Genomic DNA, 22,352 nt, shown 5'->3' on the forward strand with positions numbered 1-22,352 from the left:
CGGTCGCACACGTGGCTACACTGTCCCCAGGTGCCATTGGCTACCTTGTCTAAGCAGTTGCGACCATGGAGGGGCCCCGTGGAAATTGTGCAGGTTCTGCGGCCCCAATGTGTTCGCATTAAGTTGGGGAAGTGCCGGTGGTTCGTCCACCCTTCATGGTTGAAGCCGTTCTTTGCGCCACATGCTTCCTCTCCTCACAACTATGGCCGAACATGTGGGGGGTCCACTTACTCCTGGAGGGCGGGTTCACCACCAGCCTCTGATCCGCTGCTAACTGTTCCGCCTTCAGGGGTCCAGAGACTGACGCCCTCTCGGCCGCCAGCCTCCCCCGAGGGGGTCAGCGCAAGCTCGTCCGAGAAGCCGGAGGGCCGTGCACCTGAACTTTCAACACCCACTGCCGGCCCGACCGGGTCAGGCCCTTGTGACGGGCCCGCTGCACGGACACGCGCCAAGACGCGCCGGTTGTTGTGAGTTGATTCCCGTGCGTGTTCCGCTGCCGAGGGGCTCACTCACCTTTTGGGAGGGGGTGGGAAATCACACTCTGTACATATGTTTTTGCATGTTGGGGTTGGGGTATTTATAGGGGACCGTCAGTTGTTTTTGTTACCCTTGTTATTGTTACGAGGCACACACATGTTGATTGTGTTACGTCTTTATTGTTGTTGGCTTTTGGGGTTTTTTTTTTGCAGCCGGGATGGCTGCGGGCTGTACAGGGGGGGGGGGGGGTGATGTAGGGGTTATTACGGGGAGAAAGGTGGACAGAAACACAAGGGTGTCTGCACCCACACACGGGTGTCTACATCCACGCCCGCATCGGTTAACCCTGGGGGGCCATGGGGGGTGCTGTGATCCCCCATAGTCCCACCCCTCGGAGATATTTCTATAAAAGGCGGGGAGCCAGAGGTCTCGGGGCCAGTGTGTTAGAAGCTTACCAGAGAAGACTGAAGACCGGCAGAATAGGTCCTGGGACTCCCCTGGCTCGCTGTCCTTCTCAGGGCCGAGCAGGGAAAGCCAGTGGTGCGGCCCCAAGAGCTTCAGGACCGCTGCTCTTGTAAGAGCACGGTCTGGTTAGCTGGGTGCCGGGATCCGTGCTTGACCAGGGCCGGATCAGATAGTCTCCCCTAGCACTCATAGCGGAGGACTCGGAATAGGACAGTCAGGGAATAGTGCTAGGGGTGTTTCCCATTGAGTACGTGTGAAGGGGCCGTTACCCCTTCAAGTATTGTTACCGCCTTTGGTTAAATAAAAGAGTGTGCCTCAACTACGTCGTCTGACTCACTGAGAACTCACTACACAAATGTCAAAGCACCCCCGCCTCCCCGTCCCAATGCTGAAATGAGTATTGGATCGCCTTCATCTCGATTTGCTCGGTACGCAGCCGGTGTTGGAAAAAATAATCGCTTATGTTTAGGGAGAACCAGTTTGTGAATGATTTGGGGCACAGGCAAGGCAGTTGGATTTGGAAGAAAGAAAAAAGCGAGGGAAAGAGGAGGAAGACCGATAGAGAATTGGGGAGACAACTATCTCGACTGCTTTGAAATAATGGAATTTTCCTGGTGTAAAAAAAATGCCAGTTTAGTTCATTGAAACGACGTAGGATGAATCAGGCAAAATGGCAAGAAGATCAGAATTGTGGAGAAGCTGCGATGCCCTGTGTTCTGTTGACGCATGGGAAGGACTAAGTAACAAGTGAGTAGTCTGTAAATAGGACAACCACTGGTAGCTTGAACCCAACTGCTGGATAGGCCCCTCTGGGCGATGCTGCGACCCTCGACGGGACGGTGGTTGTCGAGTGACGCCTGTGTGAGGTTTTAATTCACAATCTCACGATTGTGATTGTGATAGTTTGAATGTATCTCTGCTTGTCTCCCAGCTGAGTTGTGTCTGTCCATGGAGGGATATTTTTGCATCACTGTCATCATCATCTTCATCATGATTCTAGATTTAAAACTCATTTATTTCGAACTGATTGTTTAGTTTATTTGTCCTTTCCCCGCATCTCCAAATAGCACGGTTGTCTACGTACAATGTAAAATAACTTCTCCATGCATCCACACATCATCATCAGCAGTAGTAGCCATGATTTATCCAATGCGCGACGAAGGCATCGGCAAAGTTGCCGCAGTCGCCCATGACCTCGTAACACAACAATTCAACCGGTCTCATTCTCACAAGTCGATCCAAAAGGCTCCATCTCCCCGGAGGTCGTCCACTCGGAGCGTTGTACACTCCTTTGGCTGACACGGCTTCACTAGTCTCCACCGGCGGCCACCATGTCCTCTTGCAACGTTTCCTGCCCGAGGCCGCTTCAGCATCAAAATCTTTATTAAGAGTGGAGGAATCAATGTGCTATGAAGATTTTTTTCACAGACGTGTCCGGAAGGGTCGGGGTTGGGTGTCAGAAAGTGGTACATCAACAGACAAAAGGAAAAACGATGTAAGGTAGAGAAAAGGTGAGAAAGTCACAAATCAATAAACATAAGTAACGCATAGGAGTACTAATTTCACTCTTAGATGAATTCCTGTCAATTTATCAACACCAAATGGAAGCTTGGGCAAGGTATAAAAACAACAACAGTCCTAGACCACACCAAGACAAGTCCCTCGATTGCATTGCACTTATTTTTCTTAACTAATTTTTTTTCCGTCTGTCAGTGTAAATACAATTACGCATCTCTCCACGTTCCGTTGCATACTCTTTTTTGTTAAATTTTCTTTGGGACTCTCCATGTTTCTGATCCATTATTTATTCCGTTCTCAATGATCTTCGTGATTAATTGCATTCATGTTATAGGAGGCAGATGGGTTTGTAGCTTTTCAAATTCAGTTCGAGGCATCATTCAGTGACTAAAAATACAGTGCTACATTTCTGTATAAATATTTAGTAAATACTTCTGGCAATTTTTTTCCAGCAGCTGGTACAATTTTCTTCATTCTGTCCATAGTTATTTCATCTGGTCCATCTCTTTCACACTGCGAAGGGCAGTGTTTACTTCTTCAAGTTTGACATCTGGAACTTGCTCCCTTGTTTGCAAAACAATATGGTTTGATTCCTGGCATAGGAGTGTTTGCTAGACAGAAGCCTTCATCATGGGGATGCCTTTATACAAGAAGTGCATTCACAAAAGGGCTTTAACTATTTACACTTGTAAATATTATTCTTTGATCATGGTCAATATGTTTAATAATATACAGGGCGCCGCGTTGGCGAGATCTTGACTACCTCGTCTGGGATACAGGAGGTCGTGGGATCTATCGAGACCCCTGGCATCTGCTGTATATTTGGAGTTTTAATGTCTTCTCCCCGTGGTCACGTGGATTTTCCCCTCCATGTTTAAAAGCACTTTGTTGGGCTATCATTTGTGGGCAGGTCGCTCTGGAAAAAGAGCTACAGAGCTCAGGAGGGGTCTTACCTGGTAAAATAAAAAGTTTAGTTTTAGTTTCATTTCAAAAGGGTACTGAGATGCAACTGAAGGTTATAGGGATGTTGGGTGCCACGTGCAATATTTAGCTGCGGTCACCCATTGCCTGTATCCTGATGATCCTATTTACTTGAATGGCCAATATGACGCCGCGTGTAGCCAGGTGCGCGTATATATCCTCCGCGCACGTATAAGTGTTTTCTATTTCGGCAGCAAGATCCCATTTTTGCGCATCGCCGAGCGCACCGTCAAACGATGACGCTCTCAATAAGACAAATCAATTTGGCTTTTAACGTCACCGTGTCGTGAAGTTGCTGCCTCGCCAGCAGCCCTGCCACTGTGGATTTACGGTGCTGTTAGTTCTTGCGTGATGCCGACCCACTAAGGAGAACGGACTGCGCAACATGCCCGTAATTAAATAATAGAAACGGAGGGTGCATGTTTTGGCTTTAGATGGAAGTATGATTTATATATATGCCGTATATATTGTTTTAGTTTGAGGTAGAATTGGGGTGCTGCAATGGTGTAACGGTTAGCTCACCCGACCTGCATGGCAATTGAAACGATGGGGGCAGGTTTCTTAAATCAATTCCCCTCCCGGTGCCCTCTGTCCACCCCAGCTGCGTCATTGGGTTTCGCCGCAGTCGATCGGCAAGTTGCGTGTGGTGGGGTAAAGTCTGGCCGCCATGGAAGAGTATGTCCAACTACCTTCCTCAGGGGCTCTGGGAGAGGAGGGAGAGGCTCTTCTGCCGGCAGTTGCACGAGTAAACAATCGCAGGGCGGCTCCACCGTTGGTTACCATCTATTCCCTATGGTAATTACCGATGTCCTCTGCACAAAGTCTCTTGATTTTGTAACGTTATTCCTTACTTTCATCCATCCATGTATGGATAGTTCCAAATTTGTACGTGCAATTTTATTGTGTTTTGTCTTGGTGTGGTCTCGGGCTGTTTTTAACGTTGTTTTTCTGCCTTGCCCAAGCCTGAGGAATTGGTGTACTTATACAATTCAAACTTACGTACTTAAAAAAGATATAATATTTAGTAATTTGCTAACCTTTACTTTACTTTGCACTTCTATGGTTTTTGTATTGTTTGTTTTTGTAACTTTCTGACCCCCCCCCTTATTGGACATCTGCAAAAAAAAAGAGCTTCATCGCTCATCGGAATTTTCTCCATGATAAATAAAAAGATTGAGGAGTGCCACGGTGGTGAGATGTTGACTACCTCGCCTTGTATACAGGAGGTCGTGCGTTCGATCCCGACCCTGACGCTTGCTGTATATTTGGAGTTTGTGTGTCTCTCTCCCCGTGGTCGCGTGGATTTTTCTCTGGGTCCTCCGGTTTCCCCTTCCACATTTAGAAACGTGCTTTGAGACTACTTGGCTGTTATAAATTTTCCACGTGATGAGCCACTTCGTTGAGCTATCATTTATGGCCAGGCCGCTTCTTAAAAGCAGCTACACAGCTCATTGGGCCTTCCCTGTTAAAATAAAATAAAAACTTGTTTATTATGATTCTGTGGCGGCGAAGCTTTAAAATAAAAAACACGGCACATTGTCGCGTAGGAAGAAAAAATTGGATCCTCTGTGCAACAAACCAGTCTCTGACTTGTGACACACAAGCACGGCTAAGCCAGCCCCTAATCCCCTTGTCGTGTCCTGGTGACCTGTTTCGTTGGGAAGCGGAAACAAGGGCTCTTTACGCTGCGTTCCCGTCCCCCCCAAAAAAGTCAAGCGCACTGGAAAGTCCTTCTCAAAGAGATTTTTAATGACGTTATGTCTGTTCTCAGATGATACCATTCATGCCCCCCAGCCCCAAGCACCCCCCCCCCCCGCCTATTTACCACAGAATAGCCTCGCCGAATCCTGAGACACTTTGTCTCAAGAGGGGGCCTGCATTGGGATGTTTCTGTTTGGTCACTTTTCTTCCTAAGTCCACTGCCGAAAGAAGCTCCCCCCCCACAATGTTGCGTCTCACGGGCATCTGACCATACTTCACCACTCTGTTCCGTACGGGTTGGTGAATGGGCTGCTTAAGACTATATGATGCACATATCACGTGCCACTGATAATGGCTGTGGCTGGGGAACCAACCTCGGCCGCCGTGTTCACAGCACCCACCACTCTCTTTAAAGCAAATAATTTACGCATGCAGTGTTTGTGAAATAACAACGACTTTATTCTAAGTCACGACGAACGTTCGAGCACAATAAAACAACGGAATGCGTTTTCATTTACCGTGTTGTCACTGCATGTGAAAATCGAAAATGTGTGTGAATTGTATCCAGTGCTTTGCATGATATGCAGGGCTTCATTTCTCTGGTAGACCGCAGGAGGCACCTGGCTAGCATTAGGCAAGGGGTATACTGGATGCAGTGTGCCGGGTGGGGAAATATTTGCCTGGGTCGGCGACCCGGACAGACCCAGCGGAAATGAATCCCCGATTGTTTCATACAAAGCGCCGTTGATCCCGATCTCCCTGGGGCTTTAGATCGAAGGTGTCCCGCTGCTTGCTGGTGGTTTGGAGTGGCAATGCCTTCGCCAGACATTTGTGCGTTGTCGCTCTCTGCTGACACCCCGTTGAACTGCACGACGGACAAAGAGAATCCACCGCGTCGGCACCTCCGTGCCTCTCCCCGAACACGTGACAGGCGTAGTAGGGCACGCACAAAGATGAAGATGCCCCGTGTAGCCTTCACAGGCTGTTGGGGCAAGTGCCGTTAGCGAGTGCCGTTAGCGAGCACCTAATGAAGGCCGGCACGGCACACGAGGGGGTAGGTAGCCAACAACCACGCCCGGCCGCCTTTGTCTCCCCAGCGGCGATGTTTGAGGCCGAGTCGGCCTAGAGGGGAGGCCCAGCACTGGTTCAGATAATCGTCACTGGTGTTGGTGGCCGTGAGCGAGAATCAAACTCGGGTTGGTAGTGCAGCGTGCTAACCGTTGCACTCCCGCTTCCCCCCACACAGGGCCGGAGCATGGTCCCGTGAGGCCCCTGGGCATAAGTGACAATGAGCTGAGACATGTTTGGCAACATGCTACTCCGCAGCTCATTTTTTATTCTGCCTAAAAGAGAAAATGTCCGTGAACCCTGGCAGTTTGTCACTGGCAAAGTTAGAAAAATCCGAAGTGCCACGAAAACATTGTGGAACACTGACTGCAGATTAAGTGCCTGCAACGTCTCTAGCAATTTAGTTTGGCACTTCTCACCCTTAGAGTCAGACATAAAAGACTTGAATTGGATGAGTTCGTTGGAAAAGTTAATGTCCAAGTCTGATGGATATGCAGCAGAGAGTGCATTTACCTTTTCACTATGACATCACTGTTAGACACCTGATCTTACATAAACATAACTCCAAAGAGACTGGTCAAACGCTTGTAAGCGTCCAAGCGATGTTCAAGGCATGCCACGAGCTTATCAATGACCACATAAAATGTTTCTATTTTGAACTTCTCCCTCCCCTGAAGTGTGACACCTGGCTCTGATTTCTCATCTACAAATGTTTTGTGTTTCCTCTGCTTATATGACTGAGAGACACCTGTCACATTTAAGGCTGCCCTTTTAAAGGCCTCAAACTGGTCTGGCTGTCCCACCACAAAATAATTTAACGAAGACAAAAGCTATGCTGCTACAGATATGTCAATGTCACTTTTCTGTAGGTGCATGCTTGTAGCGTGGAACCGGTCAAGTATGACGTCCCAGAAATGTGCCATGAACACCATCTCTAAGGTGTCAAATTTAGCACATAGTCCAGCGGCCTCAATTCGAGTATCTCTTTTTTCATTATCATCATTGCACATACCACCGAAGGCCTCTCTAATGTGGGTGTAATTTCTCCACAGTGCCTTGGTTGATTCTGTCCGAGCACTCCACCGAGTACTGGACAGCGATTTTAATGTCAGTCTGACATCTGTCTTCCGAAAGACTTTCGCCCATCTCTGTGTGGATGAAGAGCAAAGCTGGCTTTTTAGTGCAGCTAATTTGGTTTAAGGGCAGCTAGCTGGCAAAAATGGCAGCTAGCTAACTAATTTCTGTTAACAAGCTGATTCATCTGGGCAACTATCTAGGTAAAATGGGCAGCTAGCTAAAATAAAGGGATAGCGAGTTACGGTAAATCAAATAACGAACGGCTTGCCATAATATGACCACCTTTAAACTGTCCTGTTATGCAGAATGAACTGACTATGTTGGTGAATATTGTATCATGTCACAGCATATTATAGCATGCCAACCAGTGGCTCAGTTGTACAGAAGCACTGCACTCTCCTAGAGGCTCTCGTTTTAAACATGCACTGTATGTACCAAGGGGCCCAGGTGTTACGCTCAATGTAAGCACCGAGAGGCCTGGGGGCCCTAGTAGTCAACTCGCACTGTAAGCACCTAGGGGCCTCACACTGTAAGCGCTGCGGTGCCCGGGGGCCCTAGTGGTTAGCTCACGTTTTAAACACCAAGGGGTCTAGGGGCCCTCACATTGTAAGCGCTGAGGGGTCTGGGGGGCCCTAGTGGTGAGCTCACGTTTTAAACACCAAGGGGTCTGGGGGCCCTCACATTGTAAGCGCTGAGGGGTCTGGGGGGCCCTAGTGGTTAGCTCACGTTTTAAACACCAAGGGGTCTGGGGTCCTCACATTGTAAGAGCTGAGGTGTTTGGGGGGCCCTAGTGGTTAGCTCACATATTAAACACCAAGGGGCCTTAGGAAGTCTTGGGCCACGCACCGCGCGCGGCCTGAGGCTTGGAGGCCCCCTGCCAGTCCGAGGCCCTGGGGCACTGGTCCCACTAGCCCGGTCCATAATCCAGCCTTGCCCCCCCCCACACACACTAATCTCTGACATGCACAGCAATTGCATACATTGCACCAACAGCGAATAGAGCACCGTGCGCTTTTTAAGAACAATGGAATTGGTAATTAACACATTTTCAGTCCTTTGTCAATCCAATCAATCATTATTTTACATGCCAATATCGCCCTCTATAAAGTAGACAGCAGTGCTGCACGTGACAACAGAATGGGAATGGTACAAGAGGGTTGACCATACTTCACCACGCCGGTCAGTGCAGGGCGCAGAGGAACACTTAGCATATACATCTACAGTTCATCATTTAAATACCAAACAAAAAACTACTCTGATGAAGGGTCTTTGCACAAAGCGTTGGCATATTCGATATTGTTTGTTGTGTCGCAATGTTAATTATGCATGTGCCGAGTTTTTTTTCAATAGTTTTTGCCAGCACAGTCGCTTACCGCCAATGCATTCCTGATGATGAGCTTAAAGATGTAAATACAGATAGTCCCCGAGTTACGATGGTCCGACTTACGATATTTCGATCTTACGATGGCCATAGCGATACGACAAAATTGTAAAATATTTGTAATTTCGCACAGTTCAATTAGGTAGGCTAAGTCTTTATCGTGTTGTTTAACTTTACATTTTACTGTGCAATACAGTATTGTAATTAATAAATACATATGTAACGGGTTCCGGAGGCACTTGTAGAGGTAACTTCTTTATTACTATCCAACACTCCAACAGTCCTGATACTCTGTTACAGCCTAGGTACACAGCCTAGGTACACAGCCTAGATACACTACTCTGGCTACGCTCTGGAACTCGCCCTCACAAGGACGTAGAGCCGGGAGTTCCAGAGTCCCACCACTGGCCCTCACATCGTCCCAGGGTCCTGAGATGGCTGGTCTTGGGTCTTGAGCTACAACTGGCCTCGATCGTCCAGGGAGCTGCCCTTTTATGTCTCGTCCCCAACGAGGGGTGGGGTTGTGTGCGCCCCCAGATATCCCACAGAGCACACACAGCCCCCCCCCCCCGTTGGTGGCGCCAAGGGGCTTAAGCGTCTGGGTTGCCTGGGAACCTAGCGCCTGGCGCCAAGGGGCTTAAGCGTCTGGGTTGCCTGGGAACCCAGAGCCCCCAGCAGCCCCTCCCCTCTTATGTCACTACACATACAGTAAATAGTGTATACAGTACGGAACTCTCTTCTTCCACAATAATGTATAACTCCCTAGTTTCGAATGTAGCCCCAGTCTAATCAGTTTTGCTATTAACCGTGTGATGATGACAATAATTTTCTATTTAAAGCTTTCGTGACTGCAGGGATTCATCGTATTGGTTCTTTCGGTAAAGTCACGTAGAAGGGAAGTAATAAAATAATAAAAATAAAACATAATAAAACAATTCTCACGAACTTAAATTTGGAGCTTCCGTGACTGCAGGAATTACTCTTTGGTTCTTTCGGTAAAGTCACGTATAAAGATAAAATAATAAATTAAATAATAGCATACGACGTTTCCATTGCAACACAAGCAAGAATTTTCACACTTAAATTCTAACTTAGCAATCTTTGAAATACGTAATCGACCAGGCTATGCGGTAAAAAGATCGAACCACTTCTACGGGGAAGTTTCAAGTTTATCTTTTTCTCTCTCTCTGGGTTTTTTGTTTTCTCTCTCTGCCTGTGTATTTAGTGTATTTTTTCTGTCTCCACTCGTTTTTTGTCGTTCTTATGTTCTGCTCTGTCTGTGTGTCTCCGTTCCTCTTGTTTTTATGTTTTGTCTCTCTTTGGAATTTTCACACTTAAATTATAACTTAGAAATCTTTGAAATACGTAATCGACCAGGCTATGCGTTAATTGTGTGTTGACCGACTCTCTGTGTTGTATTACATAACATTTCGATATTTTGCTAAGTTATTTAATTGAGTGTGTTCTTTCTCCCTCTTTCCTAATGTTCAAGCTTGCGTAATTGACCACGCGTCGCCGCACTCATTGACATGTTAGTTTTTTCTCTAACCCCTCCCTCTCTCCGCCCCCGCCCCCCCCCCTCTGTCTATTTAAGGCCTCGCCACAGAGACGATCTCCCTCTCTGTGCCTGTGTTACTCTCTCTATGTATCTTGGTGATATCTGTCCGCTTATATGTCTGTCTATAGTTTTCTGGTTAGATTTTTGTTGCTATTTCATTTATACCTTATGATGATTGCTTGTGTTGCAATCGAAACGTCGTATGCTATTATTTAATTTATTATTTTATCTTTATACGTGACTTTACCGAAAGAACCAAAGGGTAATTCTCACGACGTATCAGCCACAACGCAAGCAGCCGTCCTCAGGTGAAAACCAGGACTGTCGAGGCGACAGCGTCTGAATGAAACAGCACACGTGCTTGGAGCATTTATATAAGCTGAGTTGGAAGGGGGGAAAAGGGCGCCTTGACAAAAGAATATGCATATAAAGAGGCATTTAACATATTTATGGGAAATGCAGGTATGTGATTAGTACTACTTATGCCCGTGCATTATGCAGGATTAGCAGCATCAAAGGGAAGGGATATGGGAAATGCAGGTATGTGATTAGTACTACTTATGCCCGTGCACTATGCAGGATTAGCAGCATCAAAGGGAGGGGATAGGGGTAGCATTAATAAAGGGAAGGAGTGTTAATAGTATGTAGCTGCAGTAACTAAAACCACCATGTAAACAACTAAAGTATAAACTACATAGTATCATCAGTATACTAAATGCACTCTAGAATAAGCTGAGTTACTAACAGTAAGTAATACATTACAATTCTACGTCGTAAAACATATAATATTTTCCCATCTAAAGTTTATTCTCTTACATCACACGAGTCTACACTGTACTATATACTGCCATAGACAAACCCAACATTAAATTATATACTGTATTGTCATAAACCACCCTAAACCTTATACATTGTAATATTACACTATGTATTATTCTACCCACCCTAATGTATATCACACTGCTGTATATTGACTATACAATTACTATACTATATATTACTTTGTACATTGTATTAAGCATTACTTACTGTTAGTAACTCAGCTTATTGTAGAGTGCATTTAGTATACTGATGATACTATGTAGTTTATACTTTAGTTGTTTACATGGTGGTTTTAGTTACTGCAGCTTTATACTATTAACACTCCTTCCCTTTATTAATGCTACCCCTATCCCCTCCCTTTGATGCTGCTAATCCTGCATAATGCACGGGCATAAGTAGTACTATTCACATACCTGCATTTCCCATATCCCCTCCCTTTGATGCTGCTAATCCTGCATAATGCATGGGCATAAGTAGTACTAATCACCAGAGGTGGGACAAAGTCATTGTTATGCAAGTCCAAGTCGAGTCGCAAGTCATCAAATTCATGACTCGAGTCTGACTCGAGTCCAAGTCACATGACTCGGGTCCACATCTCATAGGTGGGACAAAGTCATTGTTATGCAAGTCCAAGTCGAGTCGCAAGTCATCAAATTCATGACTCGAGTCTGACTCGAGTCCAAGTCACATGACTCGAGTCCACACCTCTGCTAATCACATACCTGCATTTCCCATATCCCTTCCCTTTGATGCTGCTAATCCTGCATAATGTACGGGCATAAGTAGTACTAATCACATATCTGCATTTCCCATAAATATGCTAAATGCCTCTTGATATGCATATTATTTTGTCAAGGCGCCCCTTTTCCCCCCTTCCAACCCAGCTTATATATATGCTCCAAGCACGTGTGCTGTTTCATTCAGACGCTGTCGCCTCGACAGACCTGGTTTTCACCTGAGGACGGCTGCTTGCGTTGTGGCCGAAACGTCGTGAGAATTGTTTAATTATGTTTTATTTTTATTATTTTATTACTTCCCTTCTACGTGACTTTACCGAAAGAACCAAGAAGATGACAATAATAACAATACTGTACTGTGATGCCAATTAGGGCAGTGATTCATTATGAGTGTGAATTCCAGGCAAGTGTAATACTGCTGTACAAAGCCATGTGTCTGTAACCTGTATGATTGGATTTGTTTTCTTGTTTTTCGTTTTAAATGTTTTGCCAAAGTGTTGAGTTCACCTTAATACGCTTTGACGCGCTGAAACTGTCGATGCAATTTAACGCCATTGCCTTTCCCGAAGAAGATCATTTACTTCCCGCTCTTTTGTTTCAAAACACAAAATACACAACTCTGGGAGGCCTGAATTAGGACCATTGACCAGGTCATTGTCAATTTATTAGGATCAGTGAATGTAAAAAAGGGTTAGCACCTGAGTACGAGCTGATTCCATCACTCCATCTCCGTGGTGGATGCCTTCTGGGGTGCCTTCACTCTATTTGGGGTGCCACGGTGGCGAGATGTTAACTACCTCGCCAGGTATGCACGAGGTCATGGGCTCGATCCCGACCACCACCAACCGCTTAGTGCACCGTGCCGACCTTCGTAGGTGCTTGCTTCGATAGCAAGTCGACCCAGCAGCCCGTTAAGGCCACACAGCTACCTGGGGGTGCCTTTATCGTCCGCTCTCCCGCAGGCGAGGCCCTTCACCTGGCGCGTGACTTTGGCTACACGTGCGAGACGGAGTTCCCCGGCAAGGCGGTGGGCGAGCACCTGGCGAAGCAGCACGCAGAGCCCAAAGAGCAGCAGACACGACGCAAGATGATACTCGCCACCAAGTAAGATGATACTCACCACCAAGTAAGATGATACTCACCACCAAATAAGATGATACCACTAAGTGAGATGATACTCACCACCAAATAAGATGATACCACCAAGTAAGATGATATCACCAAGTGAGATGATACTTACCACCAAGTAAGATGATACTCACCACCAAGTAAGATGATACTCACCAAGTAAGATGATACTCACCAAGTAAGATGATACCACCAAGATGATACCACCAAGTAAGATGATACCACCAAGTAAGATGATACCACCAAGTAAGATGATACTCACCAAGTAAGATGATACCACCAAGATGATACTCACCACCAAGTGCGATGATACCACCAAGTGAGATGATACTCACCACCAAGTGAGATGATACTCGCCACCAAGTAAGATGATACTCACCACCAAGTGAGATGATACCACCAAGTAAGATGATACCACCAAGATGATACCACCAAGTGAGATGATACCACCAAGTGAGATGATACTCACCACCAAGTAAGATGATACTCACCACCAAGTGAGATGATACCACCAAGTAAGATGATACCACCAAGTAAGATGATACTCGCCACCAAGTAAGATGATACCACCAAGTGAGATGATACTCACCGCCAAGTAAGATGATACCACCACCAAGTGAGATGATACTCACCACCAAGTGAGATGATACTCACCACCAAGTGAGATGATACTCACAACCAAGTAAGATGATACCACCAAGTGAGATGATACCACCAAGTAAGATGATACCACCAAGTGAGATGATACTCACCACCAAGTAAGCTGATACCACCAAGTGAGATGATACTCACCACCAAGTGAGATGATACCACCAAGTGAGATGATACTCACCACCAAGTAAGATGATACCACCAAGTGAGATGATACTCACCACCAAGTGAGATGATACCACCAAGTGAGATGATACTCACCACCAAGTAAGATGATACCACCAAGTGAGATGATACTCACCACCAAGTGAGATGATACCACCAAGTGAGATGATACTCACCACCAAGTAAGATGATACCACCAAGTGAGATGATACCACCACCAAGTGAGATGATACCACCACCAAGTGAGATGATACCACCAAGTAAGATGATACTCACCACCAAGTGAGATGATACCACAAAGTGAGATGATACTCACCACCAAGTTAGCGATAAAATATAAGTAAGCGATACAAGATGAAGTATTTATTACACAATATTGTCATTCGCCAAAGTGATTATCATGCAAGATGATAAGTAAAATAATCATAATCATAAGTAAGATAATCATGATAAGGTAATCATACAAGATTAATTATGATAAGTGAAATTACTGATGCAATAATGAAAAGTAAGCGATGCAAGATGATAAGTAGCAGCGGCCCCAACAACACCGCCCTGGATTGGCGTCAGGGTAGCAGTTTCACATCCTTGTTGTGGGGATTCACTCGGCGCGTGTCATCTTCTCTGCTGTTGATGAAGTGAGCAGCGCTCTGGGAAAGGCGCTTGTCACAATTGAACCACAATACCTGGCTGATCTCGTTGAGGAACCTAAATCTCTGGCCATCCTCACAGCAGCGGCTTTTGGCTAGCCATCGAACAAAGACGGTCACCGCATCGTGCGCTTTCAGGCCCGCTTTTGCGGCCATCTGGAACGCTCTTCCTTCCGACAACAACAACCAGTGTTGTATGTATGTAGAACTTATTTTGCACCGATGTAGCCAACTACGCTCATCATCGGAGGTGTGGAGGAAGAACAAACTAAACACAGAAAAACTGTTCTAAAGAAATTCGTTTTTATCTAGATTTGATGGTGCAAAGCTCCAGTGGCTTCCTAATATCGAAGAATGCAGCAATGGCCATTCTTCGCTTCTCTGAGGAAGGGCAATTGCCCTTGACAGCTGGGGTCTTTCATGTAGTTGTGATCACACAGTCAATGTGTGTACCGTCTCGGTGTGATCATGGTGTTGACTAAAGTGTGGCAGCCAGGCATTTGACAGTCCTATCCGCCCCTCAGTAAGGAAAGAATTCCCCCGTCCACGTGCTACAGATTCTGCACATGCCACGACTGCGAAATAAACAAAGCGATTCCTGAATTTGGCCATCACTCTTTAATTGAATCGCGGAGCAGTGAATAGTCACATGTGTCCAATAAGCAAAGAGCTTAACGCCCTATGCAATATGTTCACTTGACCGTCCCAGGATGGTTCCTGGTATGTATGTACTTATGTTGAACTTCCTTCGCACCGTGCTTGGCCAACCATTTTAATCGGAGGTGTGGGGGAAGGACAACAAACAAAACACAAAAATAAGTTATAAAATAATTTCGTTTATAATCTAGATGATTTAAAAGTGCATAGCTGCAGTGGCTTCCTAATATAGAAAGGAAGAGCGTTCCAGACGGCCGTAGAAGCACATTTGAAAGCGCGCACAATGCGGTAACCGTCTTTGTTCGAAGGCTGGACAGAAGCCACTGCCGTGAGGCTGACTGGAGCTCACGTGATGGTTCATGCTCTTTGATGAGATCAGCAACGTGGCATGGCCCATTTGTGATTTGTGGCAAGAACTTTGTGTGATGAGTGGGACCTTGTAAGGTCGCACTTGTGAGTGCGCCCAGGTGTTGAGGTACCGTGGTGCTCCATACCCACCCACCCACCCACCATGCTCTCGACAGACAGATCTGCAAGGAGTTCCAGGACTTCCTGAGCCAGGACCGCTCTCCCCTTGGCAGCTCACGGCCAACACCTGTGCTGGACCCAGAGGTTCAGCGTCACCTCACGCACTTCAGGTACATGTGTAGGACTCGTACTCTCGCTGTCTTTCTCGTCTCGTTTATTCACGCGTAGAGTTCACACCTCCTCATCATCGCTCCATGTCTCCGTTCGCTCCGATGCACAACTCGCCATTAACAACACTCCATGTCTCTCCGTTCCTACTGTACACTGTATTCTCTCTATCCACTACTACCGTACACTGTGTTCTCTCTATCCACTGCTACCGTACACTGTGTTCTCTCTATCCACTGCTACTGTACACTGTGTTCTCTCTATCCACTGCTAACCGTACACTGTGTTCTCTCTATCCACTCTACCGTACCTATCCCTGCTCACTGCTGCTCCGTCTCTCTCCCGGGCACCAACCACTCCAGCTCCAATCCCAACCAAGACTCCCGTCTCTCCGTTACGCTGTGCCCTATATCCCTGCACCAATCAGTCCCAATCAATTATCTCATCCCCCGCTTTGCTACTCGCCCCCAGGCCCCCAGCCTCACGTGACCATGTTATTGCCGCCAGGCCGGCGTCGGTCATTAACCACTCACCCTCCTGACCAATCACCGGCCTGCGTCCTCAGTCACCCCTAACACCTGTCGTGTCTCTTAACGACCCCCCCCTTAATGCCACGACAACAACAATCGTGTCCTCAGATGCTCCCACTGTACTCTGCTCGCTTGCCTAGCAACAGAACGCGTGGCGCGTGATTTCAAGTCCTACACATGTACACATACAGTCCTCTTGGCCAGTCAGTTCACTGTCAGTTGGGCTACTATGGTGGTGAGATGCTAACTACACCGCCTGGTATACAGTCATACCTCGGTATACGACCGCTTTGGAATACGTAGAATTTGGTATACGTCGTGTTTTAACGAGAAAAAAATGTCTTGGGATACGACGTCTTGCTTGGGATACGACGCGCTTGCTAGAACTTGTATGGGTCGGGATGAGTCACCGCGTAGACCCCGTTCACGACTCCTCCCCTTCCTCACCACCATCTTCGTAGGCTATCAACTCCTCTCAGCAAGGTAAAGTGATGTTACATTTTATTTCAATTTATTTATTTTAATTTATGTATGCATTTTAGTAATAAGTAGTGTCTATATTATTTTATACAACCCTATTAATGTATAATATATATTCTTAGGTTTTTTTTCGGTAAAGTCACGTAGGTAAAACATTAAAATTAATAAAAGTAAAATAAAATAAAAATCACGACGTTTCGGAGGCAACACAAGCTTCCGTCTTCAGGTGGAACCGTCACAGCCACGACAGCTGTATCAAGTAAATGAGAGATTACAAGAGCTACCACTCCGTATATATAATGGTTGGAGAGGGGGGAAGGGCCAAGTACGGCACACTTTTTATTAATATGGTAAGGTGAGGCTTGAGAGGCTGAGCCTTTGTTATGGGGAGGTACGGTTTGTGACTAAACCTGGCCTAAATAACAATAGTGTGAAAAAAGAAACAACTAAACATGGTAAAACAAGCCTGGCTGTCTATCAATAACCTGTAATAGTTGTCTGTCAAATAAGATGGTCCAAATAAGTGTAGTTAAATCTTTTTTGCATGGTTAATCACATCGTTCCAATGATTACTCAGTTTGTAACCATCATCACGGTTGAAATTATGTCTGTGTTTGTATATTTGTATGGCTTCGTGTACAAACATACAAATATACAAACACAGACATAATTTCCACCGTGATGATGGTTACAAACTGAGTAATCATTGGAAAGATGTGATTAACCATGCAAAAAAGATTTAACTACACTTATTTGGACCATCTTATTTGACATACAACTATTACAGGTTATTGATAGACAGCCAGGCTTGTTTTACCATGTTTAGTTGTTTCTTTTTTCACACTATTGTTATGTAGGCCAGGCTTAGTCACAAACCGTACCTCCCCATAACAAAGGCTCAGCCTCTTAAGCCTCACCTTACCATATTAATAAAAAGTGTGCCGTACTTGGGCCTTCCCCCCTCTCCAACCATTATATACACGGAGTGGTAGCTCTTGTAATCTCTCATTTACTTGATACAGCTGTCGTGGCTGTGACGGTTCCACCTGAAGACGGAAGCTTGTGTTGCCTCCGAAACATCGTGATTTTTATTTTATTTTACTTTTATTAATTTAATGTTTTACCTACGTGACTTTACCGAAAAAACCTAAGAATATGAATCCTTGCAGTCACGAAAGCTTCAAATCTAGAATGTATAATATGCCATATAAATATAATTTCTCATACTCTGGAACGGATTATTTCCTTTCCCTTTATTTCTTATGGGAAAAATTCGTTTGGTGTACGTCATTTTTGGTATAAGTCCTACCTTCTGGAACGAATTAACGACGTATACCGAGGTACCGCTGTATATATTTTGGGCTCGATCCCGACCCTGATGCCCGCTGTATATTTGGAGTTGGCATGTTCTCTCTCCTCATAGTCATGTAGATTTTTTCCTCAGGATCCTCCGTTTTTTTCCCTCCATATTTAGAATCAACATGTTTTTTGAGTATATTTGCATGCTATACTTGCCCACGTGATAAGCCACTTCGTTGAGCTATCATTTGTGGCCAGGTCTCTTCTGAAAAATAGATTTCTAGCTCAGTGGGCCTTACATATGTACGTAGAACTTCATTTTCTTTGGTTCTTTCGGTAAAGTCACATAGATGGAAAAATAATAATGAAGTGAATACAAATAATAAAAATGACATTTCGATCGCAACACAAGCGGTCGTCATCAGGTAAGGGCAGCCTCGCAGGAAAAGCCCCTTTTCCTGATGACGACCGCTTGTGTTGCGATCGAAACGTCGTGGTTCTTATTTTATTTTTATTAATTTTATTATTATTTTTCTATCTACGTGACTTTACCACATAGCTCAGCACTCTGGCCAGTACGGGTTGGCGAATTGAAGGAGCGTAGAAGTGAAGTACAATTTTATGGATATTGCTGCAATGCGCTCTGCTGGCCACAACATACACCCCCCCACCACCAGCAGCATATAGCAGCTGTGACCACCTATGGCCAGATCCCCTGTAATGTGCCCGATGTCATCCATAACTCTGCAACAAAGTAGGAATGAAACCCCTGACAGTGTTTGGGTGGACAACCAACATGCATAACAGGTGTTATAGACTCAAGATTACAGATACTTATTTAAGACTATTTATCACACTTTTCAATAGATACTACATGAACACGTGTTTTTTTTTCAGCAGGGTCTTGCCACGTGTTTCACTGTCGGGGGAAGGGGGGTTCAGAATCAATGTTTATTTATCTTGGAGGAATCCGAAGAACTATGAAGCTCTTTTTCACAGACGTCCAGTCGGGGTGGGTTGGCAAGTTACAAGCTATACAAAATACGATAGGAGTGCAACATAGAGAAAGGGTAACCAAGTTACTAAAATAAAGACACAAAGCATATTAGTACTTAATTGCATAAGTAGATACATTCCTGCCGACCCTTCAACACCAAATGCAAGCTTGGGCAAGGCAACAAAACAACAGGCCACACCAAGACAATAAACAGTCCCTCAATAAAGTAACACACAGAAATTGTTACTATCGATACTCAACGGGTGTGTGTTGCTGCTATGTGTAATCCCAAATCGACTGATTTGCAGGTATTGTTTTTCAGCATTGGGAGACTTGGCCAATACCGGTTACGATGTTTGGTGTTTTTTTTTCTTGTTCTGTATGAAGAGAATACGGCAATCGGGGAACGGTTGGACGGGGAGATTTGTGCACGATCGCCAGTGTGAAGAGTTTGCATTTCGAGTGTTTTTATGAGTGGTGGGGGTTGTGGTGTGTGGGGAGCGGTAGTGTAGCAGTTAGTGGGCTGCGCTACGAACCAGGCGACCCAAGTTCCAGTCCTGCTCACGGCCAAAACCAGTGAAGAATATCTGAACCGGTCCTGGGCCTCCCCTAGGTCGACTGAGCCTCAATTGAGTACCTGTTGCGGTGTGTAAAAACATCGCCACTGGGAGACAAAAGCGGCCGGGCGTGGTGCTGGCCACCAAACCCCTTGTGTGCCGTGCCGGCCTTCATAGGTGCTCGCTAACAGCACTTGCCCTGACAGTCTGTTGCAGAATGATGTTTGTCTTCGGTGTCGTGTGATGAGGATGGCGAAGACGTTGTTGGGTGGTTAGAAGTTGTTAACGCTCGTGGCGCGGTGATTTTCAGCCTCATTACCCACGGCTTCGGCACGCCCGCCCTCTGTGCAGCCTTGAGCACGTTCCAGACGGTGCTGGGTGAGATGCTGGCTTACCAAGAGAAGCACCTGCAGAGCAAAGCCGCCAGCCTTGCGTCGACGCCAGCTCCCGCCCTCCCTAACGACAAGGGCTCACTTAGGAAGGCGGGAGACGCCAGCGAAAAGGACAATCGTGGTGGCAAGGCCAACTAGCCGCCTGCCCCACGTACGCACACAGTTACGGGGCGGGGGGGTGTTGAGGGGTGGGCCCTCTCTGTCGCCGATTCATTTAACGAGTGCGCGTCCACGATACAAAAAAAAACCCGTGTTCTGAATCGACCGTCGCTGTTTTGGCATCGTTTTTTTAACAACGCGCCAAACCGGAGAGGAAAATGCTGATCGGGATGGTGAAGGCAAAAAATATATGTATATCTAAAGATCAGCAAGTGTGTTCCTTGCAGACGCTTTTATGTGGAGTGAAAGGTGGATAAAGGGGCGGGGGGAAGGTTCAGCCCTGCAATTGCTTGATCACGTCACTGCTGGCGGAAGGACCTCCCACGAAATGGAACTATAGAGGGTATTTTGTCCTGCTGTTCTACTTTGGCCAGATGTTTTGAAAACGATGGGAGTAAAACCTGCACATTGCACCACCACACGGTGTAACTTACATGTAACCCGCGTGTCGTTTCATTTTTTATCGAACACAAGTGGGACTGGCGCTCCGCCAACGGGGGAGTAACGTGCGAAGCAGCTAGGAATCGGATGCCCAAGACACGCGCGACAATTGCCTTTGGAACCACGAGCAATGCCTTTCCCACCGTTCAGTCGTGGACATTCCATGGTTGAGTGGGAACACAGTGGGGCAGCAACAGAAAATGTCATGGCCACAATGCAAACGCAAACAAAACAAATGGATCACATCGTTTTGTTTACGAAACAAGTTCATTTAGAAGGGTTTTCTTTTCGTTTCATGTTCAGGCAAATTGTTGTCCGTCAACAACTCCGCGTAGATTCAACATCCTCCGTGATTGTGTTTTTCGAGGTCGAGTGATGAAAGGTATGACGTTACTAACGTTACTAACGTTTTTATAAACCCAAGCGATATACAATTTATGGAAAATGCCCCATGTAAAACGTCGTTCAATAGCACCATCACGAGCAGAAATACATTCTGCAGTTGCATAATATATGAACTAGCAGCAGTGTTTGTGAAGGGCGATCGGTCCCTTTTTTCCAGTGTGTTTGTCCTTAATTTAATCTTGCAAAATTAATTCAACCGTGGATAAGGCACGTGAATTGATGTCCAGGCTTACGCTGTTTAGAACAAAACATGTGAGTTTGTGTGTGTATGTTTGTTGAACTTCTTTTGCACGGTACGTAGCCAACCATGCTAATTGGAGGTGCGGGCAAAGGACAAAAAACAACCTGTTCCGAATATTTGAGTATCACTTATAATGTACAAAGCAAGACAAACATAGTGGCTGTTCATGTATTAAAAAAATATGAATATAAAATAGATTAATGGAGCACTCTTTCAAATCCATTGATGGATTAAGGCCTAATTAAACAGTATCGGCCATCAGGGTTATCTGTCGATACCTCACCACGCTGGTCAGTGTGGGTTAGTGGATGGATGGGTGGGCAGGACCGGTGGAGAAAATGTAATTATCTGGATTATTTAGATGAATTGGATCCGATACATTTCTGCATGTGATGCCACTTCCATGAGCTATCAGGTGTGGCCAGGTCACCTCTGAATCGGAGCTTAATAGCTCTGTGGGCTTTACCTGTTGAATACAAATATTATATTGTTTTCTTTTGACTGATGTGTATTCGTGGCTGGGAATCGAACTGAGGTTGCTGGGTTGGAAGTGCGGTGTGCCAACCACTGTGCCACCGTTTCCCCAACTGGTCCTGTATATGTGTGCATATATTATTGTATATACTCACTTTCGAAATATGAACCAATTATGTAACAAATACATAGTGTGGACATATATCCATTACACAGTGTATGTACAGTGAGGGAAAAAAGTATTTGATCCCCTGCTGATATTGTACGTTTGCCCACTGACAAAGAAATGATCAGTCTATAATTTTAATGGTAGGTTTATTTAAACAGTGAGAGACAATAACAACACAACAATCCCGAAAAACGCATGTCAAAAATGTTATAAATTTATTTGCATTTTAATGAGGGAAATAAGTATTTGACCCCCTCTCAATCAGAACGATTTCTGGCTCCCAGGTGTCTTTTATACAGGTAACAAGCTGAGATTAGGAGCACTCCCTTTAAGAGTGTGCTCCTAATCTCAGCTCGTTATCTGTATAAAAGACACCTGGGAGCCAGAAATCTTAGGAAAATGATTGATTAATTGCTTCTGTGAACAGGTGTCTTTTATACAGGTGTAGTAAGTATTCAGGAGGCTTGACGACGGGATCGGAGGCACACTTATTTATTAACACCAACTTGTGTACAGTAGCGGGTACACACAGTACT

General features: G+C 45.6%; 1 protein-coding gene across 1 annotated transcript in view; it reads left to right on the forward strand.

The window, feature by feature from the left end:
• The window catches only part of TFAP2D (transcription factor AP-2 delta), a 67,764-nt gene extending 46,055 nt beyond the window's left edge, over positions 1-21,709 (forward strand). The window contains exons 5-7 of the mRNA XM_078600371.1: positions 12,748-12,889; positions 15,561-15,674; positions 19,846-21,709. Of these exons, the coding sequence (XP_078456497.1) occupies positions 12,748-12,889; positions 15,561-15,674; positions 19,846-20,065 (476 nt within the window). The 3' untranslated portion in view covers positions 20,066-21,709. The remainder of the gene's footprint in view (positions 1-12,747; positions 12,890-15,560; positions 15,675-19,845) is intronic.
• Positions 21,710-22,352: the final 643 nt, after the last annotated feature.

This window comes from Lampetra planeri, chromosome 14 (genome assembly GCF_965212315.1).
Source record: "Lampetra planeri chromosome 14, kcLamPlan1.2.h2, whole genome shotgun sequence".
NCBI classification, from domain to species: Eukaryota; Metazoa; Chordata; class Hyperoartia; order Petromyzontiformes; family Petromyzontidae; genus Lampetra; species Lampetra planeri.